Here is a 26,180-nt window from a genome sequence, read left to right on the forward strand (position 1 = left end):
TTCTGTTATTACTATGGGGCAGCACACAGAATATGTCTCATTTTCATCATCATTTCTTACTAATCTAAATGGCTCCACAAGGCAACAGCTGATTAGAAAGAAACAACTTGCCTTTGCTGTATCATCAAGCCATGTATCCACTGTATCACAGGCAGAGCGTAAATCAGATTCTCCAAATTCATACTTCTTGGACCACCCCAGGGGTGCATATCTCAAGCGTTCTTGGATGATGGCATGGAACCAGGCCAGCAGGAAATACAAGCGGGCACGTTCATTGGGAGACTAGAGAAGCCACCAAGAAAAGAAAAAATAACCATAAAATGGCTCTTACTTCTAAATAGTTAGCAATAATCCAGCACCCCCCTCCCCTCATTCCTTCAAATAGTTAAGTCCCTGCTATGTGCACATAAAGGGAAAAATTCCCTATGGAACATATATTGACTCAGAAAACCACAAATTAGCATTATCTATACTGTAATTTTTTTTCTACTGTACTTTAAAAAATTATTTTTTAATCTATTTTGCTAGACATTTCCCCAATTTTAATTTGGGCAGCAAGTTTGATACTTCTTATCTATTACAAAGCCCTGCCTAATGTATTTCTCCTTTATAATGTTTCCAAAAAACAACTAGCTTTTGTTTTAAACTACTAATGAAGACCCAACTCTATATCTTTACAGAGTACACCATAACTTTTTGGGACAGCTCTTCCTTATATTAAGCCATAATCTGCTTTCCTCTAATTTTTACTAATTATCTCCTGTAGTATAACACATAGTAAGACTAACCATTGTATTCCATAATGTATTTCTGCCAAATTTTCCCTTCTCTAGGCTAACCATTTTCTAGCTCCTTTAACAAGTCCTCACAAAACAGTTCAGGTGGCAGTAATCAGAAAGACTTGGATTCAAATCCAGCTTGCAGACACTTAGTAGCTGGGTGTCTCTGCATAAATCACTTAACCTCTACTTGCCTCAGTTCTTTCATCTGTAAAATGGGGATAATAACAGCATTTGTCTTCCAGGATTGTACTCTGAAAACTTTAAAACCTTACATGAATGCTAATATTATTGCTATAAGACAGTTTCAAGTCCTTTAACCATTCTAATTACCATCCTTTGGATCTGCTCAGATTTTGCAATGTCCCTCCTATAATGTGTTGCCCAGAGGATACCAGGATAAAGTACACCGGGATTAGAGTATTATCTCCCTCACTTAGGACACTATGCTTCTAATCACTTCCTGGCATCTATAATTCTAAAAAAATTAGGATAAGATCTAGTAACATAGTTAGGACCCTGATTCCTAATGGTAGGAGAATACAGAAATATATTGAAAGCAAAATGATATATATGAATTTGGAAAGAATTTCTGGGCAGATGATGAGCCTCAGGACCAGGAAGACTTGGGTTCTTGCCTCTTCTATGACACATACTGACTAAATGACCACGAGCAAAACATTTAACCCTCAGTATTCTAGATCATTCCTTAAGATTATTAGTTACAGAGAAAATGCTTAGCTGCATTGGTTGGGGGTGGGAGTAAGTATGCTTTGCCTTATCTGGGAGATACCTATTCTAATGAAATCTTGGGCCCAGTCCTTATATTCATACCCTATTGGAACAAAAACAAAATTAATAAATTAAGAAACTGATAACCGAGGCCATTATCTTCTTTCCTTTAAAATCCTATTTAATGATCAATTATTGATTTATTAATACATTCATCTGGATATTTCTTTAAGAATCATTCATCTGGATATTTAATTTCCAAAATGAATGGAATGTTTAATAATGTAGCAACGGTAAAAATAAACATAGGCATTTACTTTTCTTGGAAATATCTAGCCATATCTAGCCTGTGGAATCCTTAGCAGCAACATATCCCATTCAGAGGAAGGTAATGCTGACATGGCTAGCAATTTTTATTTACTTACACACACACACACACACACACACACACACACACACACACACACACACACACACACACACAGTCTTCATAAAACTAACCCAGCATGCATTCATGTAGAGATGTGTACATGAATACATGCTTGGCTGGTTTTATGAAGAGTTTCATTTCTGAAGCATTAATTAGATTAATATATGGTCACATGACTTCTATCTTTTCTAGCCAGAGTATAGGTTTTTTCTAATCTCTTAGCCTTCAAAGAACTCATCCATAAAGAATGTAGTACCATCTCTGTTGGTGCTGTGGCTACTTTCTGTGAAAAGTAGGAGAACAGACTATGGGATTCCCCAGTAAGATACTAGTTTTCTGCCACAACGCTTGAATCTACTTCTTTTGCTTTGTTATACTGCTTGAAATTTTACCAATTAGATATTCCTGGAATAATCAATCCTGTCACATGTTAATGTAAATCAGGATCACTAAGATTACTTTAATTTAACTAACAAAGAATCTACCTAAAATTTTTATTTGGGTGGAGAGGGGAGAGAATTCTGGACAACAGATTTTAACAGATGGGTATTATGAAATAGAAGAGATGGGTGGATAGTTATCCAAGATATTTATTAAAGAAAAGGGCAAGAAACTCGTCCCTCTTACACTACATTATTCTCTCTTCCCAGGACTGAGAAGTTAGGTTGATATCATTAAATCTACAGTTTGGCTATGGTACAATTATAATAAGGGACTTATTATTATTGATTAAGAAATGACCTTTGGGAACACAACTTATTCTTCAGTTGGGGATGGCCTATCCCCCAGGATGGGTTATGTCAATAAATATTTACCTTTGGAATCTGCACAGAAAAGAGCAAAGAACATTGTTACTTACCTTGCATATTCTTGACACAGGAATACTGCTGAATGTCCTCAGCATGTTGGCTTTTACACCAGGAGGAGGCTCAAATACAAAGATACGTCCAGCACGAAGCAAGTTCACAGGCACCTGAGGAAGAATGTGGCCCTTGTATCAACTCTCATGTTTCTTCATGTATAAGTCCAATGTCCAGACCCCCAAAAGCTCCAAACCAGAGTGTTCATATGAAAGCCTTTAACTAAGCCAGTATTTAGGAAGAGTATACCAAGACAGCATTTTCAGTCTTTACCTTAGGATTAATCTCCATTGTGAGGAAGAGTCTGAAACAAGCATGGGGCTGTAGAGAATGAAGCTTCTTCTCCAGCTGCATCAGCCATCCTGGGGCTAGATGGACATTTTTCAGCATTACCCACCTAGAGAAAGCAAATGGAGGCACTCCATCACATTTCACACCATGGCTTGCAGTATTTGAACACTGAGATTTTCAATTGGGGGGGGGGGGGGGAATTAATCACCTACCTGCCAGACTTGACTGCTGTGTTTATTGCTTTATCAGCTTGATTAAAACCTTCAGCAGAGCCTATAAACAGAAAGAAATGGAAAGTTGCACTCAGTTTTCAGGCCCCAATATGTAGTGCTATGACTTCTTGAAAGATAACCAAGAATTCTCACCAATTGCAATGGATGTAATCTGGGTGTTCTGTTCAGCTGCTAGATCTTCCACATGTCCACTAGCATCATAACCAGGCACAGAACACATCAGGACAGGAGTATTTGGTTTCACCTATAAAAGAAAGACATTCAATATGATAAAAATTTGGATAAAAGCAGAAACTACACCTATCTTTATATCCTTAAACATATGGGGAAGGGAGAAGAAAGGGTATATGGTGAACAAGAATATAATTATTCTTTCTTCATTGGAAACTAAAATACATTCAGAATGAGCCCAGAGAGGTTTCACAAAAGTCCTATGGGGATGATTTACTCAGAATGTACAAGAGACCAAATACACAAAGCCAAAGAAGCACTGAATTGGGACTGGAAGGGAACTTCAGCATGTCACTTAGCCTGACCTTGCTTAGAGTCTGCAGAGATGAGCTGTGCCTCCTGGCAACTTCTGCCAACTGGCCCCAGATCTGTCCCTGATCAAAGTCCTTTACAAAGATGACAACTTACTACAACCTGCACCTTCACCCCAGAGTTCTCTTTTCCCGACCTGAGCATCTCCACTTCCTTCAATGGTTCCTTACAATCCCAGTCACTCTACTCTGGATGCATGCTAGGCTTTCCATGTGCCTAAATGCCCAGAACTGAACATAAGATAATATATGATGGGGATCCCCAACCATTCCATTTTTATTGTTGTTCAGTCATGCCCAACTCTTTGTGACCCATCTGGGATTTTCTTGACAAAAATACTGGAGTGGTTTTTGCCATTTCCCTCTGCAGTTCATTTCCTAGATGAGGAAATTGAGGCAAACAGGGTCAAATTGTTAGGAATTATCTGAGATCACATTTGAATTCAGGAAGAGGAGGCTTCCGATCTCCAGGCCCTCATTCCATGTAAAAATCCTAATGTATTTCTCAATTGCATTGCTATCCAACTGAGAGAAAACTACTGTCTGAGTAGGATAAAGTGCTACTTCCTTATGTTTCTCTCAAGTGCTTTGCATTTTTTAAAACCTGGTTTGTATTACCTCAGTATCCACAATGTGTGTCAGATCTAATGGCTGTTCCATGATGGACATGAAGGATTCGCCGAGATTTGTGGAAACAAACATATGGGCCATGGCTAGAAGACGATCAGGGCGGAAAGCCTGGATAAGCAGGAGGCGGTGAATGGCTTGGCCAATAGGGGCTGAAATGAAGACGAGTCATTATGGGAATGCAAAGGCAACAATAACTCAAATTTCATTCAATATATTAGGAATGTGACTTCCCACAGGTTTCCCTTTTGCTTTTCACATTTGATGACCGAGCCTACTTAACTCAGAATAGAAATTTGGATTTATTTTCTTCCATTGCTCTGATATTTTCAGAGTTAGAATCTTAGAAGAGACACTAAGAAATAACACAGAGTGCAAGCAGATATCAAGAATCACAGCTGCAACTCCTCACATAGGTTGCTGGCCAACTTCTGGTTTGAGGCGGCCCATCTTTCCTCTACTAAATCAACCTCCACAATTTTCAGTCACTGATCTTAGCTTGCCACTCAGAACAAATCCATTTCTCTTCTACATAAATATTCCTCCTTGAAGATGTTACCCCCATACCAATACCCTTACCTACCTCTTCTCCAAGAAAGCCCACTTCAGTTGAGGTTTTTGAACATGAATATGAGGCCAAGCCCTTCACCTTTCAACTAGGCTGCCTTTTTCTAGATTCCTTCCAGTATACTAATTAATATGTAGCACGCAGGGCTTTTTTTTTTTTTTTTTTTTAAAAACAAAACAAAACAATCTAGTGTATTTTTTGACTCAAGGGAACAAAGTAGCATTCTTTCCTCTCTCATTTGGATTCTGTTCTTATCTTAGGGTAGTCAAAGGTAGTTTTAGTTTTCTGGGTTTCATATCACATACCTGACTCAAAGCCTCCCAATCTTTTTCATGGGCCCACATCCCACTCATTTCAAAGCTTATCTCCTTAAAAGCAAGTTTAAGACTTTGTCCCTATTATATTTCTTTCTTTTTTTTTGAGGCTGGGGTTAAGTGACTTGCCCAGGGTCACACAGCTAGGAAGTGTTAAGTGTCTGAGACCAGATTTGAACACAGGTCCTCCTGAATTCAAGGCTGGTGCTGTATCCACTGCGCCACCTAGCTGCCCCGTCCCTATTATATTCATCTTAATCTGAAAAGTATGCTTTTATCCAAGTTAGTGAATTTTTATTATTTACAATCTGTATCAAGGATAGATCTCTGGAGTAGTCTGCTTGAGATTCTCCTCCAAAATGATGTGAATCATTAACAGCTACTCTGAGTACAGCCATGAGTCTTTTCTCATTTGGAATACCAAATAACACTATTACTGAACCTCCATTTTTCCCACTAGGCTATCAGATTGTTCATTGTCTTTTTGAAATAAAAGACTGAAAAACAATTTCCGAAAATCTACTTTTAATTTTTATAACAATAGCATTCCTATATCCTATCTACCTATCAAGTGACACCTGGCACAAAAAGGAAATGAGTTAGTCTGACATGATTTGTTCTTAATGAGACCAGCTGGCTCTCTGAGATCAGAATTTCTGTTTTTGAAGTTCACTAATCATTCATAATTCATAATAATCATTCATAAAGTCTCTATTTTCATCAGTAAAAGAAATAAAGTTCAAGTGATAAATGACAGAAAATGATAGTGAAAGGGCTATGAGAAATAAGCATATTAATGATGGCGCTCTGAATGAACCCAGTCATTCTGGCCAACAATTTGGAAGTGCTTGAATCCTTTTGATGAAGGGATATTGCTACTAGGTCAATATTCCAAAGAGATCAAAGAAAAGGAAAAGGACTTAAGACATATGCAAATATTGATAGCAATTCTTTTTGTGGAAGAAAAAACTTTTGGAAGGTGACTGTCAAATTGGAAAATGGATGAAAAATTTATGGCATATTATGCTGTAAGAAATAATGAAGGACACAATTTCAGAGACAATTGGGAAAATCTGTACAAACTGATGCAGAGTGAAGGAAGCAGCAGTTGAACAATTTACATGACAACTAAATCATAAAAAAAAAGACAACTTAAAAGACCCAAGAACTCTGAAAAAATGCAATGATTAATCACTATTCTAAAGGATCCAGGATGAAGAAGCTATTATCTGACAAATGGACAAATATTTTGTGGATAATGGCCAATGTGGGATTTTTCTTGAATTCATTTACTCTTCCTTCCAAACTACCATATATTTAATTTTATATTTATGGCATATACATATGTGCTTATTTTCCCATCAGAATATAAGTGCCCCGAGAGCAGAGAAAATTTCATTCTTTATACTTAATATTTTCAGTGCCTTGCATATAAAAAATGCTTTGAAAATGTTTGTTGAAATAATGATGAATGTTGGAGGGGATGTGGGAAAACTGGGACACTGATACATTGTTGGTGGAGTTGTGAAAGAATCCGGCCATTCTGGAGAGCAATTTGGAACTATGCCCAAAAAGTTATCAAACTGTGCATACCCTTTGACCCAGCACTGCTGTTATTGGGCTTATATCCCAAAGAAATACTAAAGAGTGGAAAGGGACCTATATGTGCCAAAATGTTTGTGGCAGCTCTTTTTGTAGTAGCTAGAAACTGGAAGATGAATGGATGTCCATCAATTGGAGAATGGTTGGGTAAATTATGATATATGAAGGTTATGGAATATTATTGCTCTGTAAGAAATGACCAGCAGGAGGAATTCAGAGAGGCTTGGAGAGACTTACATCTACTGATGCTGAGTGAAATGAATAGAACCAGAAGATCTCTTTATACTTCAATGTTGTATGAAGATGTATTCTGATGGAAGTGGATATCTTCACATAAAGAAGATCCAACTCACTTCCAGTTGATCAATGATGGACAGATACAACTACACCCAGAGAACACTGGAAAGTGAATGTAAACTGTCTTTCTACCCAGGTTACTTATGCCTTCGGAATCCAATTCTTAAAGTGCAACAAGAAAATTGGATTTACAGTCATATATTGTATCTGGGTTATATTGTAACATATGTAAAATGTATGGGATTGCCTGTCATCGGGGGGAGGGTGTGCTGGAGGAAGGGGGGGGATAATTTGGAAAAAAGAATACAAGGGATAATATTATTAAAAAAAAATTTACTCATGCATATATACTGTGGAAAAAAATTCTAAAAAAAAAAAAAAGTTTGTTGATTGACAGATATATAGTAGGAAGTTTCTACTGCATTCTAGACATAAGTTTTGGAACTTCCTAATATTATTAATAGGGTAACAAAGAGTTAATATCATTAGGGAACCAACTTGGATACAAATCTCTTCTTCTGGCCTTTACTCCATGAGCTGATAGTAGCTGTCAATCTACCATTCTTAGAGGACAAGAAGCAGCTTCCTCTTGAGATGGTCCCTCCCTTTGTCAAGAAGAGCATTCACAGATCCTTTCTCCTCTCTTGTGTGTTATACAAGGTCAGGATTTCTCACTGCTTCCTTGAATCCTTTCTTAAACCCCATCTGTTTTCACAGTGAATCCTTCCCACTGATCTTTTAAGGATACTCCCATCTCCCCAACATTATGAGAAGTGCCTCTTTACTTTCTTCAGGAGGAAAATAAGCCTACACTTTGAAATCAGATGATAGTTACTAAGTCCTGGAAGGAAAAAATCCCCCAAAACATCTTATGCATGCTGATATGTAAGAGTAGACTTCCCCTGCTTGGGGTCAACTGTTGCTACAACAAAATTCCAGGGAGTTGATAATCTCTTTATCCTAATAGCACATTAACAGCATAGGTATAACTTGTTAAACTTAAAATTTCCACACTGCTGATTCTTTGATAGTTTATTTGCTTCTTGCTCCTGCCTGGGAAATTTATACAATTGTCAATCATTAGGTAACTTCAATTTCTTGAGAGATCTCTTCAAGAAACAAGATTAAACTTGATTGAAAAAAATCAAAACAACTATAGTCTAGAGATCAGCTTTCAATGATTTATGATTATAAGAGAAAAACTCACTGGCAGGTTTTTCTTCACTCCAGAGATATGGCACAGTCTGCTCTGGGGAGCTGCTGTCTAACCAAATGCAGAATTGCTGTAACAGAAATATTTAACACATTACCATTTATGCAAAGAAAGCACATTAAAAAGTATTAAGATATTTTTGACGTTCATATGTTGAAAGCCCAAGTCAAGATTCCACAACTATAATTTATGCTGTTTTATAGATTTAATTCCTCATTTTCAGTTTTCTGGGACAAGACCAGTCTTCTTCATAATAACTATTAATTAAAGCACTTACCTCATCAGCTTGAACTTTTGCAACTATATCTTTAAATGCAGGAAGGCAGCTCAGTCTCATCATTGCTTCTGTCTGTTCTACAGTCAATCCATTTATTTTGGGAACAACACCAGTGCTAAGTACGATTTCTTTCCCTCTCAAGAAGTGCTGGAATTCAGCATCATAGGTAGGCTCCCTGAATGTGAAATATCTCTTTAACTCAGATTTCTTATTTGCAAATTCACTATTACTAAAATTAACAGAACCAAAATAATACTTCGTCATGGAATAAATACAAATTACAGCAGAAATCCAACAAATTAACATAAGAAAAACAAAGTTTTTTTTTCCTACTTCTATAATAATTTGCAAAAGATTTCACCTTCTTTGCTTCATAAAGGCCTGGAAATTCCAGCCATATTTTCTACTTAGTATCAAGAATGGAATTACATATAGAGCAAGCATTCAGTAAGTATTTGTTTAGTACATGAAAACATATCTAGTTCTTTGCCCATTGGTGAATCTTGAATGAGGAAAAAAAAAATTTACCCAATAGTGCCCTTCAGTTTAATTCTTGCTAAAAGCATTGCAAATGTGATGTGATCTTGATGCAACATGCCTCTGGCCACTCTGTTAAAAGCCACCTGTTGACAGAAGAGATAGATGCTGATGTGCTCAAAGAAAAATCAATGAATCAATTATTTCTCCTGGAGTAAACAAATTTCAGAAGAGATGGCAACTTTTTTTTTTGCATGAAAAATAGGTAATCTGGTTCCTACCTGGAAGAGATCTTTGGTAATGATTGAGAGCCGCTGAGTATGATCAGTAATGCTCTTTAAGTTTGGATTCTCATATAAAACATTGTGATAAATATCCAGGAAAAACTGAAGGGAATACTGATATAAGAAGTGTATCTGAAAAGAAATAATTTAGCCAGTTAGACAATTTTTTTTTTTTTAAAATCCATAATTCTCAAGTTGAATTTTTCTCAAGTGGTTGTTTCTTTCCTCTACTTTCCAAATAACAGTGAAAACGCAGTAGAAACAAAAACTCTTCTTGACACTGGAGCTGGTTACCAGCAAATTAGTCCAAGAAGATAAAAACTCTGATAACCTTACAATTGGTCTATAACTACAGGTCTTAGAGGTCTCAAAAATTTTACTGCAGTATTTATACCAAATACCAAAATGAGCTTAATTTCAAAATCACAATATTTTTAAAAATTAGAAGAGAATCTTTTGTAGACATTAGTTAAGGGAAGGCTTTTTGCATATGCAAAATTAAGACAACCAGGATAAGAAGGGAAGCTGCTCAAATGGGGAAATTTTTGCACTACATATTCTTTCAAAAAAATCTAATATTCAAGACATGAAGGTGTATAAAGGCAGAACCATTTTATAATAGATAAGTGGTCAAAGAATATAAATAACCAGTTTTTCTTTTTCTTTTCTTGGTGAGGTAATTAGGATTAAATGATTTGTCACACAGCTAAGAAGTGTTAAGTGTCTGAAGCTGTATGTGAATTCGGATCCTCCCATCTCCAGGACTAATGCTCTATCCATTGCACCACCTAGCTGCCCCATGTAACCAGATTTCAAAAGAACTACAAAATATTATCCCACATGAAAGATTATGCCAAATGATTATGATTAATAGAAATACAAAGCAAACTGCCAGAATAATCAAGCAATATTTCACGAATGGTAAAAAGACAAGCATGGCACATCTATGAATTGGTCCAACCATTGTGGAAAAGAATTTGGAATTATGTTAATGAAGTAAACACAATGTCCATATAATCACCTATATGCCAAGTACTGTACTAAGCAATGGGAAAAAAAGAGCCAAAAGACAGTCAGACAGTTACTTTGTTCTTGTAGAACTCACACAAAAATATACAAAGCACATTATATACATGGAAAATAGGAAATAATTAAACAAGTGCAAGTCCTGAAATTAGGAGTTGGGAAAGGCTTTCTGTGCCTTTGTGTGTGAAGGTGGGATTTTAGTTGGAACTTAAATGAAGCCAGGGAGGTCAGTAGTTGGAATGGGAGCTGGAGAAAACATTCCAGGCATGGGGAAAACCAGGAGGCCAATGCCACTAAATCCAAATATCACTACTAGGCATTTACCCTAAGTAAGTCAAAGAAAGAAAGGCTACAAATACAGCAAAAAATTTACAGGATACTTTTTGTGTGTGTGTGATTCTGCTTCATAGAATTCCTTGTTTCCTTTAAGACACAATTCATGTAGAAAACCTCCTCAATGTCTTTCCTAAATCCCCAAACTGCTAGTAGTTTTTCTTTCTTAACCATCTCAAACAAATCTATCTTATTTCTCTTCTATTCCTATTGTAGATCTTTATACATAACTGTAAATATCATCTCCCCAAGAGTGGGAATTGTTTTATTTGCTTATTTCTGTAATTCTAGCTCCAAGCAAACATCAGGAGCTTAAAAATGTTTGACTATTAACTGATGAATTGTTTGGCACACAAGGCTCTAGAGCCAGTCAAACCAAGCTTGGAAAAGCAACAAACTTTAAGATTTGAGCTCCAAAGCAACGGTCTAAATTACATAAATTCTGAAAAGGTTAAAAAACAAAATTTGTTTAAGACCTAAGGGTCTTAGTATATTTAGTATATTTTACCTGTTTCAATGACTCCATGGTAAAATAAATACTGCTACAGGCAGTAGAAAGTGGTAGATACTGCTGGGAAACAGTTTCAACTTCTTGCATAACTATGTCAGTTTCTTCTACTTTTCGAGTGACCTCTGCTGCTTCCTTCTTCAGATTCTCCAAGGTAGTAATGATAGTATCATCATCCAAAATACGTCCCTTAACCTCATTAAGAGCTTGTAGCAAAGACTTTTCTAACTGACGTAGACGCAACTGGAATTCACCTTTAAAAAACAAACAAAAAACGTTAGCTACAGTAATGAAACTCAGTTAATCTCTCACCAACATTTACCTACTTTATACAAGAAAATCAGGGAAGGCTTCATAAAGAAACTATCTGATGAAAATCAAGTTCAAGATGAATTAATGACCGAATTAAGGAAGCATGTAAAGAAAATAAAGGAACCCAAATGGACTTGAAGATCAAAATGACCTGAAATGATATGGGGCAAAAGGAAATGTAAAAAAAAAAACATCTTTCTATTTTAGTCATCAACTTAATAGACAGACCAAGAGAAAGGTCAAAAGGAACTGGTGGTCACTGACAAAAGAACAACGATGTGCATAATTTCTAGTACTAAATTTACACTGGATAACAACTACTGCTAAAAGGAAAGCAAGCTTATTATGTCATATTTGCATTTACTCTCAGTCTACAATAACTACATTGTAAAGAATATTGTAGTTCCCCCCCCCCCCCGGCTGGGGTTAAGTGACTTGCCCTGGGTTACACAACTAGGAAGTGTTAAGTGTCTGGGACCAAATTTGAACTCGGGTCCTCCTGAATTCAGGGCTGGTGCTCTATCCACCGCACCACCTAGCTGTCTCATATTGTAGCTATTTAAGGGAAAAACAAACCTTTCCTAAAGTCTACTCCTTCTCTGAGAGCAAATAAGGATGAACAGAAGCATCCATTATTATCCTCGCCTGTTTTAGGTGAACTAGCTGCTGCTTTGGAAGCATCAGTAAGTTACTACAGACCAAAACAGAAGGTAAACAATCCCTGATATAGGTGACTCATTCTCCAGAAGCTGTAATTATATCTCTATGAATGTACTCAACCAGGGAATTCTTAAGAGTGGATTGAGTGTTAATATCCAGGTTATAGCTCACTGTGAGTTGAGCCCTGGGGAGACGCAGGTATATATGTAGCAGGAGCTACATAGCCTGGCTCCCATTCCTTGGGGGTCTTGCAGAATAACATCCACCTTTTTTTCTATAAAAGTTTAAATTCCCTAGAAATGTGTGGCAAAACCTGAAATGCTGAACTTCCTCAACCTTCTAATCTTATTGTGGTTCAGTTGCTTCATCATACCTGACTCTTCATGATCCAGTTTGAGGTGTTCTTAGCAAAGGGACTGGAGTGATTTCCCATTTCTTTCTCCAGCTCATTTTACAGAAGAGGAAATGAGGCAAACAGGGTAGAATGACTTATCAGGGTCACACTGCTAGCAAGTATCCAAGGTCAGATTTGAGCTCAGGAAGATGAATCTTCTTGACTCCAGGGAAACACTCTACCTACTGTATTATCTATAGCTGGCCCTTCTCAACCTTCTTTCACCAAATAAACTTCTATACATTTTCCTCAGACTTCATTTTAGCTTATTGTTAGATTTGGAAACATACCTTGAAGTTTAAGGAGATCAGAACGCTTTTCATCCACATCAGGTCTCTCAGCTTTAAGAACCTCATTCAGACACTGGCTCTGTAAACTGCTTCGGGTTACTGTAAAGTTTACAAATGTCACACGGGAACAGAGATCTGGTGGGAATTCAACCTATAAAAAGAGATAATGGGATACATTCTGACTGTATTCAATGCCAATACCCTAAAACTTAATCGATTTTTATTCATGATTTGTCTCCTTCCTTACTGTTGGATCTCTGGTAGACAGGAAGATGACAAATGATGGAGACAAGTCTATATCCTGATCGCCAAGGGTGATCAGTACTCTTCCACCGGTTCTGCGGACTTCACGATTCAGCACTGGATTCAAAACTGGGTCATAGCTCTCCACATCCTAAATATGAATTTAAATTTAAATACCAAATAAAACACCTTTCACAATTAGCATCAATTAAATGGTGACTTTAAGAACAAATGGATGCTTTCAGTAGTCAGGATAAACATTTACAATCACATAGCAGTTGAGAGCTTTTCAGATAGGTTTTTCAACTGAATCTATAATGAGATTTATTCTTGCACTATTTTTCATAAAGTTATAATTTCTAAGTTTTATCTTCTCTATTCTACTACTAAGTGAAGTTTCAGAGTTCTCAAATTATCAAAATTCCTTTTTTCATATTAGTTCACAATTTCTAAAAAATTAAACATGGGCCTAAAGCAGAGATTCTTAATCTAGGATTCATGAACTTAAAAATTATTTTTGGTTCCTTTTGTAATATTAGGTATTTTAACCTTGATTTTTAAGAATTCCTGGGTTTCACTGGATTTCCGAAGAGTTCATACATGCAAAAAGCCTTACACTTGAGAGAACAAAAAATCTGGTGGAATTTAACTACATACCTGGACAAGAAGGGGGTTACCAAATCTCAGTGCACTTTCTAAATTCTTTCTGAAGGCATCATCCAAAAAGCTTGTTCGAGTAATTTTCCGATCTTTATACTCATTCATAATAAATTCTGTGGCTTGTCCAGAAGGATCAATGATCAATGGATATCTACAATCACATAATACAAGTGTCAGCTTAGCAAAAACAACAACAAAACCCAATTTAAGTTGGGAAAAAAAGTATTACAAACTGATGCTAAATTTTTAATGAATTCTATGAACATACATATTGCCATCATTTAGACAAAAGAAAAAAAAAATGCTTTATAATAGTGTAATCCTAACAGCTTCTGTTATAAACAATGCCAGACTTGCAAAGACCAAATAGTCAAATATCAGAAATATTTAATAAGTAAGAAAATGGACCTCTGATGTTATTAATCAGGAATTCTCTCCAATGATGCAGATTGGGATCCATTCATTCCTCTCCATTCCTGATGTTCTCCCTAAAGTCATTACAGGGGGACCTCCCCACCATTTGTGCCAAATGCCTTCCTCTCTCCCAATATGTCACACACCAGGGCAGCACCTGAGAAGTCTGACCATCCATCTGTTTGTTATCAGACCATAGTGATCAGTTGTAATGAATGGGAAACACTTTGTTATAAAAGAATTCATAAGGTAGTACTTTGTTCTGTCTAGCAAATCGAATGTCCTTTCATAAATCAACAAAAAATAAGTACCATATCTTATATGTGCAGACTTGTGGTAACTATCACTTGTGAAAAGGTTGTTATTCTCTATTAATACCCTCACTGGGGATGGGTTTTTCTCCTTTCAAATTTATCCCCTAAACTGTTCCCAAACTCCTGACTTTCCAAAATACAGATTTATACAATTATACAATTGATATTATACATACATTACACATACATATACACACACACACACAAACACACATAAGTGAAGTTAAATTTAAAATAAATCTAATACCAGATATATCTCATCACAAAGCTGTGCTGCCTGGGAAAATTACAATTCTACATTTCAGTCCTCACTGCAACAAGGCATCCATTTATTTCTTCTTAATTAATCCTTCATTTCACTTCAAACTTCACTTCATTTCACACCAAAACATCTCGTGTTCCCAAGACAACTCCTACATCTTTCCTCACAAGGTTCTCTACCTTGTCATTGTTAAGCTTACTATCTATTTTACTGAGAAAGCTAAAGACATTTGCTATGGGGTTTCTCCTCTTTTCCCCTTTTCTTCATCTCCAAGTCCCTTGATAACATCTCTTACTGTCTCCTCCTCTCCTGCAGTCTTGGATGAGGCAGTCCTTCTCTTTGCTAAGGGCCAGCCCTTCTGTAAGTTTCCTTGATGCCATTTCCTCCTGCATGTTCTCTCTCTCTCTCTTTTTTTTTTGGTGAGGGCAATTAGGGTTAAGTGACTTGCTCAAGGTTACACAGTTAGGAAATGTTAAGTGTCTAAGGCCAGATTGGAATGTAGGTCCTCCCAAGTTCAGGGCTTGTGATCTATCCACTGCGCCACCTAGCTGCCCCCTTGCATATTCTCTTTACAGTAATTCCCATCCCCTTTCTCATCCTCAATCTTTTCCTATCTCTTGGTAACTTTCCCACTGCCTCTGCATATGTCCAAGTCTCTCTTATCCTTTGAAATCACATCTTTCACATTCCTCTCCTTCTCTACTCAAACAGATACCACCTCTCACCCAGATACCACCTAAAAGATTTCCTTGTCTTGTGTCTTTTCCCTTTCAAATTTATCTCCTAAACTGTTGCCAGTCCTGACTTTTCCATGAGGGCAGATCTGGCCATGTCACTTTTTTAATCAATAAATGCCACTAGCTCCCTTCTCCTTCTAGACCTTGAAAATCCTTTACAACTAATTTCAACCTATTTTTCCAACTTCATTACATGCTAATTCTCCTTCCCCAAGTTCCACCAACTAGCATTACTACCCATACTTGGTACTTCATCTCCTGCCTACCTTTCCAGGCCCAAGATGCCTGAGATCCCTCCTTCCCTCTGTCTATTAGAATCCCTCACTTTCAGGTATCACATTCTACACAAAGTCATTCTTGATCTGCTCCCTAAATTACATCTTATTTACTTTACAAATACTCTGCATATATCACTTTGAAAAAGAGAGCTTAAACACAAATTACATTTCAAAGCCTAATCACCTTCATTCATTGCTGCAGGGATGCTTCACTTTCATCCCTATCTCACTAAAAAAGAAAAACATTGGCCATTTTGCTGGAGCCTTTGCTCTAGAAGAAAGAATTCCGGTTTTTACAACATTCCCCAATACTTCTCAGAGAAGAGAGGGGAGTTTGAAAATTCACCAATTGTGAGATTAAAAATGACCAAAACGTAAACTTTAGTTGTTCTTTGAAGGAACAAGGTTTGAGTTTCCTTTAAACATACCTATTAAACCGTTTAAGCATGATTGCATTTTCAGTGCACAGATCATCTGCAGGTAATGAACTTGCTTGCCAGCGAAGGCGTTCATCAGCATTTGAAAGATATTCTGTCCTTGCAATATCTGTACGGAACTGAAATAGTAAGTCTTCATTATTTTTCTTTCATCTAAACTCTTCTGCACAAAACTCTACAGTCGTCTTTGCAAAAGCCAACCAAATATTCAGTTTGGTCTTACACTTTTAACACTAGAATATAAGTCTTCTCACAGGATTCCTACCTGTATATTTGCTTGCTGTAAATGATGGGACCAAGTAGTAAATAAGTTTTGACGCATCTGTTGGTCAAAATAGCCAGCATAAGCAATGAAAGCAGCAGACAACAGACAATCTCCTGCAATTGTTGACATTTGGTTTTTGAAGGTTTCACTTGTTTTCTCCCAGCGTTCACGCTCAGCAGACAAACTCTTAAGAAGAGCAGTACTTCGGTTTACCTAAAGTTAAAGCATACAATTTAATTAAAACCAAATGCTGCATTTATAGTTGAGTTATTTATCCAAAAACAGTTAGAAATACTCCAGGTATCTAATATTTATACTCTCACAAAATGCTTTCGCATTAAGGCATTAATGCTAGGCATTAAAAAAATCCTGTTGAAGGATGAATACAGAGAAGCTTGGAGAGACTTACATCAACTGATGCTGAGTGAAATGAGCAGAACTAGGAGATCATTATACACTTCAACAATGATACTGTATGAGGATGTTTTCTGATGGAAGTGGATATCCTAAACATAGAGAAGAGCTAATCCAATTCCAAGTGATCAATGATGGACAGAATCAGCTACACCCAGAAAAGGAACACTGGGAAATGAGTGTAAACTGTGAGCATTTTTTGTTTTTCTTCCCAGATTATTTTTACCTTCCAAATACAATTCCTTTGCAACAACAATAACAAAATTCAGTTCTGTACATATATATTGTACCTAGGATATACTATAAGATATTTAATATGTATGGGAATGCCTGCCATCTAGGGGAGGGGGTGGAGGGAAGGAGGGGAAAAATTGGAACAGAAGGAGTAAAAAAATTATCTATGCATATGTACTGTCAAAAAAAAGTGTTATAATTATATAAAAAAAAATCCTGTTAAATATATAGTCATATGAAAAAATGTTCTAAATCACTAATGATTAGAAAAATGCAAATCAAAACAACTCAGGTATAACCTCACACCTTTTAGATTGGCTAAGATGACAGAAAAACATAATGATGAATGCTGGAGGAGATGTGGGAAAACATGGACACTAAATGCATTGGTGGAGTTGTGAACTGATCTAACCATTCTGGAGAACAATCTGGAACTATGCCCAGCTATAAAAATGTGCACACCCTTTAAACCAGCAGCGCCATTACTGGCTTTGTATCCCAAGGAAATCATAAAGGAGGGAAAAGGACCCAAATGTTTGCAGTAGCTCTTTTTGTGGTAGCAAAGAATTAGAAAAGAAGTGCATGCCCATCAAATGGAGAATGGCTGAACAAGGTGTGGCATAGGAAGGTAATGAAATATTATTGTTCTATAAAAAATGAAAAACAAGCTGATTACAGAAAGGTTTGAAAGATTTACACAAACTGATACTGAGCAAAACAAACAGAACCAAGGATACACTATACACAATAGCAGCAAGAGTGTGCGATGATCAACTATAAAAGATTTGGTTTTTCTCAGTAGTTCAGTGATCGAAAGCAATCCCAATAGACTTTGGACAGAAAATGCCATTTGCATCCATAAAAAGAACTATGGAGATTGAATGTAAATCAACACATGCTATGTTCATCACTTCTTTTTTCTGTTGTTGTTTTTTTCTTCTCCCAAATCCTTTTGTTCTGATTTTTCTCCAACATGATTCATAAAGCAATGTGTATTAAAAATAAACAAACTAAAGGAATTTGGAAAAAATGGAATGAGAACCAACATAAGGGTTAGAAGTAATATCTTACCTTTGCTTCCACAGCAGCAAGATCTGCTTTAATTGCCTGGGCCTCAGAGATCAGCACAGCATACTCCTCCTTGTACCGAGCAATGCTAGCTTCCAGATCCCGTATCATCTGTTCAACCTCATTAGCTTTCTGTTGGTTGTCTTTAGCATCATCTTCCAGTTTCTGCAACTCATTCCGCAAGGGCTCTACTCGCTTTAGCATGTCTGCATAGTTAAGCTGTTAAATAAACAAAAATTGACCAATATTTACAGATAGTTCAAGGAATCTCTAATTCACTACATTTCACAAGTAAATGCTTCCACATATGGCTTTTCCACATGGCACTAATTACCTGTGCAATTGCCCATTTAACCATAGGACCGCAAGCCAAAGATGCTCTATTTACAATTTCATAATTGTAACTTGGATTTGACATATAATTCTTCTTCATCTTTTCCCTTATGGCGTCACTGCAAAAGAATTATTCTCATTAGTATAAAAATAAAGAGAAGAGTAGGTCAGCATCTCTTTGGGATTTAGTTCTTCAAAGTATAAAAAGTTCTACTTCAAAGTCTCTACAGTATTTCTATACATTACCCCAAATGACCACTAAAGACAAAACTAAAACCAATACCTTAGTTCTTCAATATTAAAGTTGACAATGCTGCTGATGAAATTATCTCTGAGAATAACTGGTCTGATCTTTTTCCAATCATTAGTTTCCTCACCCAACAGAAGACAGATTGACTCTAAAGCCAGTTTTACTGCAGCAGGAGGGTTGGCCATTGCTCTTACTTCAACAAGATGCTGCTTCCTTATAGAGCTCACAGCTATTTGTGGGGGATGAAAACAGCATTCAGCATGCAGGAGGTTAAGGAATTATAATACTACTGCTGGGAATGTCCGAAAGAAATTTTAGTTCTTCACTCAAGAAAAAATTTGCCTTAAAAAATATCCATCTGATAAAACATGGTACTTATAAAGTACTTAATAAAGCAGGTGACTGTTATAGTTAATTAGGATTTCTTCTAAATGTAAGAAATTCCATTGCCAAATTTAAATTCCTCCTCCCAGATAAAGACAATGATCTTCAAATATGTTATGAACAATTTCTTTCAATTCCCAGCAGTAGCACTGTACATTCATTTAATCACCTGATCTCCTCAGCAGAAAAGTTTACAATAGTTGGTATGAAGTTTTCCCTCATAATGATGGAACGTATCTGTTTCCAGTCAGTGGTGCTTTCACCCAACAGCAGACAGATGGACTCTAGGGCCAGCTTCACCGCTGCAGGGGGATTTGCCATAGAGCGGACCTCTACCAGGTGTTGCTTCTTTATTGATTTTACAGCTAAAAGACAGCAGTCAAACCAGTTGGAGCAGAAGGAGTAGAGAAAGTATTGATTGGGGAGAGGGGAAAAGAAAGATCGAGTACAAACATAGTAAGATAGGAATAACAATCACCACCTGAAGCTTTGAGCATTCTCTAAAAATTCATGTTATAGCCAAGATCTGCTAGACTAATGTAAGATTTGGCAGATATCCTAGGGCTTTAGCTCTTCTAAATTCCAATCAATAAAAATATAATTTTATCATACAGAATGCAAACTAAATAGATTTAGTTACCAATGTGAAACACAGTACTCCTGCAAAATTTACTGAAACAAAGTTACATATCAGATGGACAGAAGTTATTTATCATTCACAATGACAACCCTAATGACATTTGAAAAAGACTAATAATAACATAGTAAAACCCTCTTATTCACATATTCTCTGTATGTTTTTTTGGATCTTTCAGCCCAATTTTCCCCTTCCTTTTAGTAATCGATTCCTTGAAAAACAATAATGAAGAGAGTTTCACTATGCTAGATACCACCACCAAAGAATAATATCTTAGTTGTGTCAAGGGAAACTTTTGCTACTAGTAATATGTTCATCCATATAAAACAATTTCCTTAAAAATAAAATAAAAAACTAGAGAATTTTAAACAAAGAAAATTTTATACAGCTTGAAGGAAAGATGTAAACTAGAAAAAAAAAGAGAGCCCAACATTGTTCATAATTTTCAAGTGTTAGGAACATAATGGTGGAAAATTCTAAAACAATGGCCAAATCTTACATCAATTGAATTGTATAACTCTCTGTTGTATTCAGGATAGAATTAAATCTCATTCTGAATAAAAGTGGCAATAAACATTTAAATAAGTTTATCATATTTCCAAAGGTTGAGAAGCCACTGCCTCCAAAGAATCCACATAGGATGTTAACGTTATATAAGGCATTAAATGAAAGGCCTTAGAATCTGAATCTTTTGCCTTAAAGAATGAAAAAGGTATAAAAATTCAAGGTTTTATTATTAGAAACAATAAAACCTGATGGCAGGAAAAGAATGAAACAGAAAATTCTAAGATTGAAAATGAATTACAGAGGGGTCAGGGAGAGATATTTTGCCAACATATTTATTTTGCAGATGGAAAGATTAATTTTGGCAGAGTTAGGGAAAGGAAGAGAAGTGAGAAGAAATGACTGCTGTCTCTACTTACATTTAAAGTACTGATTTAGAGCCAGAATGTTTTAGTATTGGCTTATGAAATGGCACTGTGTATTTCAATACAATGAATTAACACAAGGATGCCATGTAAATGAAATATCCAATCAGCTAAAACAAATAAGCCTCAAATCTCTAATTAATATCTATATCTATATGTCTATATAATAACATTTTTCAATTTCAATTTCCGACCTGGAAGAGATAAATTTTTAATTCAACTATTTAAACCTCTCTGAACCTCAGTTAACCCATAAATATGAGAGACTTGCCCAGTAATGCACAGTGACTTAGGGGCAGAATCAGGAGAAGTTTCCAGGTCTCACAACTGATTAGCTCTTTGCTCTTTCTTCTGACACCCTAATTATTTTTTCCTTATGAAATAAGATAGGCAATATATGAACTATATTTTCTGAGATGAGATTTATAATGCCCCTTTTAAGATCTTTCGTTTTTACAGATTATCTTATTTTGCTCTTAGAGAAGTGCAGAAAAAAAAATCTCCCTCGGCAGTGTGTCTCACCCTCCTGGACATTACCTCAGAGAAAGTCAAGTTTGATAGCCCTGAACTTGAAAGCTCTTTTCCTAAAAGTTCAGCCCTCAGTTTTACACACGTACCATTCTGTGCTTCAATGACAGCAGGCTCAACTTTATCTAGATCTTCCTTTACGCTCATTTGCTTGTCAGCAATCACTTCCTGCTGCTTGTGCAACTGTTCCTGAATTTCTTGGCTCATAACCTATAAACAAACAGTAGTTTAGGATCACATACTCCCATTCAGTATTTGGAGGGAAAAGGGAAGAAGGAAACAAACAAACAAACAACAACAAAAAAACCCTAGCTTTCTAAAATTTAGGGAAAGACAACATAGCAACCTTTTTCTTTTCTGCTTCTTGCTGATCTTTCACCATCTTCTTCAGCTTGTCATTAGCAGCAGCATTCTTTACTTCCAGTTCCTGGCTTTTTATCCTCAAGTCCCGACGCAGTTCCTCTACCTGCAGTCACAGAAGAGAGTGTAGTATGGGGTTAGCTACCTCTACCACCCCTCACTGCTCTCTCTCCACCCTTCCTACCCTCCTTTCACATGTCAAATTGAAAAAAGCCATATTTTAAAAAATACCTGGTCAACGGTTTCCTTGATTTTTCTAAGGCCAACGTTCAAATGCATCTGCTGTTCTTCCAGTTCACTGCGCTTTTCATTGAAGAGATTAGCATAATGATTGATGAAGTCTAAATAATGACGAGGTGTGATTGCCATAGTTCTGCCTCCTCGTTTAGCTAAGCGAGCATTAGCCTTTAAAATGAAAGATATGAAAAAGCATAAAGAGGGAGTAAACAGAATCAAATTCCCCAAAAGGAAAACACTGATTAGTTTAAGAAGATTTCTGTTCAAAAGTATGCAAGGTGCCATATGGCTAAAAATGGAGGCAAGGGTATGAAGCAGATTTCATTGGAATGGACTCTGTGAATGAAACACTGGTCAGGGGACAGAATTCTCTTGTATCGATGCCCTATAACAGAAATAGCATTGCCCAGGGAGAAGACATATAGTTAAGAGAGTACTTGAAAGCGTGTCCCAGAAAGGAAATTTATTTGCTGGCTTTAAGAAAGAATCGGTGGGTTTGATGCCATTACTCAAAAAAGCCATCAGTGAGAAAAAAACCTGTTGCTTCAGTGTACTTATGAAAAACAAAACAAAACAAAAAAAAACTTTAAAAACTTAAAATATGCCATGAACTGTAACATTCCAAGTATTGTTTTCTACTTGCACCTGAGGTCCCTAAGGAGGACTATTTTACTCTCCTATATGGATAACCCATAGTTAGCACAGAATGCACTTAATATAGGTTTATTCATTCATCATAACTCTTTCCTATGATTAAACTGATTTTACCAAGCCAGAAAACATGAATAACTTTTAAATATCTTTAACAGTCCTGATTTTAAAAAATGATTTAAATTAAATGGGCTTGTATCTATGAGACTGCTTTCTGTATTTTTAATATTCAAATTCTAATTGCATTAAGTCTTTTACTTCTTAAAGAAAATTAAAACAGTTTAGATAAAGTTGATGAAGTACAATTTTTAAGCCAAATTCTCAAGTGGAAATATTTATAAATATTATATTACTTACAGAAGATTTTTTTGTATGACTTTTACATGTGATGAAAAGGAGTAGGGTAGAAAAGATAACTTCATAGTTAAAATTCTATATATAACAACTAATGTCCCTTGACATATATTCCTTGTGTTTTATATAAAATGAAGCAACTCCATGAATTAAAATTAAATAGGATTTTGATCCTTAATTCTCTAATATTCTATATGGTCAAATAGTGTGACAATAATTCAAGCACTACTTTTTTTATTAATGAAAAGCATTTCATTATGATTTAATTATATAATTTTGATTACAAAGAATATTAAACATTTAAAAGAAAATAATAATTCACCTTAGTAAGAATATGCTTAACACTAATGATTTTCTACAATATATTCTTGAATTGTAAAGGGGTGACACCAGTCAGGTTTAAGTTTGTCAAAAGTCTGAGTGGAAAAAAATTAGTGTAGTGATAGAATTTACCTGATGAAGAGTCTGATGAACAAATACACAACTATTCACAATGGCTTCCCGATGGGATGGAGGCTGTGGTAATTTGTCATAAACAACTGGCATATAATCTGGTACAATGTAATTTGGCTTCTCAAGGTCCATTTTACTAGTGAATTCTTTGCCAACCTGATACAGGGCTTCAGTAGACCAGTCCCCAAACCAGTTGAGCACACACCTAAAAAAGACAAAGTATTATGTCTTTCCACATAACAGCATTTCCTCTGGTAAATCACGAACCTTTGGGACTTTGTGTGAGGCAGAAAGTGACAGTGCATCAGTTTACCTATTGAAAAGAGCGGGTGAAGTAGCTGCTCTGTCTTTCAGTCCCTCAGAAGATGGATTCATGGTAAATACAACATGGAGATTGCGAATAACTTGGCTAGTGAACCATTTGTACAATTCTTCATGTGAATCCAGCATTAAACCTTCTTTCTGAGCACCCTCTTTACACTGGGTCATAAGGGTGGCATACTCATCTCCTTCAAAGAGACCAGGAACCTGAGTGGAAAAATGAATCACATTTTAAAAAATCTGGTGATTACCAGATTGGTTGATTCAATATGTTATTTAATTACCTCTCCATTGGCAAGGAGGGTGTTCATTCGCTCTAGGAACCCAGAATCCAGTACATTGGACTCATCCATAATGAATGCTATCTTCTCATTTTTACAGCCAGATCGTCTCAATACAGTTCTAAGATCTTCATCAAAATCTTCACCAGTGTACTTTCTATGGACCTATAAGAGTACCAAGAAAAAATTATGACATTGGATCTTATTCTTCTAGGAGAATGCTGCTATGTTAGTAGCTGAAATAATATTAAATCCATACGCTTTTGGTGATATAAAAGGACATCAGGTTGTACTTACTTTGATCTGATAGACACTTAAACCATTCATCCAGGCAACAAATCTGGAAAGAGTTGTCTTTCCTGCTCCACTAACTCCAATAAGTAGCAAATGACCTTGAGGCTGACGGAAGATTCTGAAAAATATTAAAGAAGGATTTGCTTTGTTTTGCTTTTTTTTTTTTTTTTTTTTTTTAAATAGTAAATTACAGCGTTTGTTCTCACATCAGTAATGACAGCATTATACCTACCGGTCAATCCTGAGGACATGATCCAAAACTTCATTAAATAGCACGAGAGGCACATCAAGTTCTTCTTCATAGAACACTTTCAACCTAGCTTTGACATAATCTCTTAACTCTTCTTGATCCACTGGGATGTAATCCTACCAAAAAAAAAAATCCAGACAAAACCAAAATCCAAATCAATCAATTTCCACAGCTATATTTAACTCAAGAAAATCATGTCAAGAGGGGTAAATTGAGATTTTAAAAGTAAAATTTAATTGAGATTTGAGGTATTAAATACTTAAGTTTTGAGGTTTGCATATGTGCCTAAAATGAAAAGAATGCAAAAATTCTTAGGATCAAAAGTAACTTTTCTAGCCTTAAAAACTTAAAAATATTTTAAAAGACTATGATAGGCAATTAAAAGATCATTATTTTATAATTTGTGGCCAATTTCATAGGACTGTGGCCAAAACTAAATGAGACATTTGTAAAAGCATTTTTAAAGTAGTTACATGAAACACAAATGTAAGGAACACAGATATCATCAGTAAAGTACCTTAACAGGTAAAGAAAAGATGAACATCAATATGATTTAGAGAAGTCGTATCAATTCAGATAGCAACTGTACTAAACTGACAAAATCCAGGCTGTTCTATTGATGACTTGTACAACTGTAGCTAAGATTCACCCATAAAACAAAATTCCCTATTAAGAAAATATGTACAGCACTGATTATAAGCCACAGATTTCATATAAATCAGATTTGGGGTGAAAAAAATATTGCCTCTGTTCACATTAAGAACAAAAACTCCATGTAATTCTGGAAGTAATATCAGTAATTCTTAATACTATATAAAAGAGAAAGCAATACTATTAATCTTAGAGGAAAAAAAAAAAAAAAAAAAGAAAAATTCCATCCCATTCCACTAACATCAGACATCTACTCTGCAAAATACATTGTGGATACAAAGACAAAACTCAATAAAACTCAACAATTCAAAAAACTTGCTTCCTACTTTACAAGTTCTCATTCTCAGCCTGAGATTATTCTAACTATAAGTACCTACTGTAAAATCAGCTCCATTTAAAAACTGTAAAATATAGAGGTCATAAAAGAACAACAGAAAAGGTAACATTATTAATGAAGCTATTTAGAATTAGGTTACCTTTGACAGCCAGTTGCTATATAAGATGGGCCTGCTCATGGCTTTTTCTTTGTCAATATTAGGGAAGTGCTTTAGAGCTACCATATCAATATTTTCATCAGTCCAACGTCTTTCTTCATCTTCCACAAGTCTGTTTTTAAGAAAAAGAATAAACAGCAACATAGAAGTTAAAGGGTCTAAATAATACAAATGTTGCTCCTATAGTTAACACAGTATTTTATATACTATTGGAATATATTCTGGAGGGCCTATGGGAGAATAGGCACATTGATCTACTGTTGGTAGAACTGTAACTTGGTTCAGTCATTCTGAAGAGCAATTTAGAACTATGTTTGCGAAGTTATTAACTGTGCGTTCTCTTTGATCCAGCAATAACACTACTAAGCCTAAACTCTAAAGAAATCAAAGAAAGAGGA

The 26,180-nt window shown here is 35.9% G+C and overlaps 1 protein-coding gene across 1 annotated transcript in view; it reads right to left on the bottom strand.

Annotated features, from left to right (window-relative positions):
• DYNC1H1 (dynein cytoplasmic 1 heavy chain 1) overlaps positions 1-26,180 on the bottom strand; it is a 90,722-nt gene that overhangs the window by 7,865 nt on the left and 56,677 nt on the right. Inside the window, 28 exon segments of the mRNA XM_074291247.1 lie at positions 112-282; positions 2,801-2,914; positions 3,075-3,198; positions 3,305-3,365; positions 3,458-3,569; positions 4,486-4,646; positions 8,483-8,558; positions 8,766-8,940; positions 9,294-9,388; positions 9,524-9,658; positions 11,394-11,647; positions 13,050-13,200; positions 13,297-13,443; positions 13,950-14,103; positions 16,386-16,513; positions 16,660-16,872; positions 18,379-18,594; positions 18,710-18,827; positions 19,512-19,707; positions 21,526-21,646; positions 21,783-21,902; positions 22,028-22,201; positions 23,492-23,696; positions 23,805-24,019; positions 24,097-24,258; positions 24,391-24,505; positions 24,620-24,753; positions 25,765-25,894. Of these exon segments, the coding sequence (XP_074147348.1) occupies positions 112-282; positions 2,801-2,914; positions 3,075-3,198; positions 3,305-3,365; positions 3,458-3,569; positions 4,486-4,646; positions 8,483-8,558; positions 8,766-8,940; positions 9,294-9,388; positions 9,524-9,658; positions 11,394-11,647; positions 13,050-13,200; positions 13,297-13,443; positions 13,950-14,103; positions 16,386-16,513; positions 16,660-16,872; positions 18,379-18,594; positions 18,710-18,827; positions 19,512-19,707; positions 21,526-21,646; positions 21,783-21,902; positions 22,028-22,201; positions 23,492-23,696; positions 23,805-24,019; positions 24,097-24,258; positions 24,391-24,505; positions 24,620-24,753; positions 25,765-25,894 (4,177 nt within the window).

The sequence above is a fragment of the Sminthopsis crassicaudata genome, chromosome 2 (genome assembly GCF_048593235.1).
Source record: "Sminthopsis crassicaudata isolate SCR6 chromosome 2, ASM4859323v1, whole genome shotgun sequence".
Classification (NCBI taxonomy): Eukaryota; Metazoa; Chordata; class Mammalia; order Dasyuromorphia; family Dasyuridae; genus Sminthopsis; species Sminthopsis crassicaudata.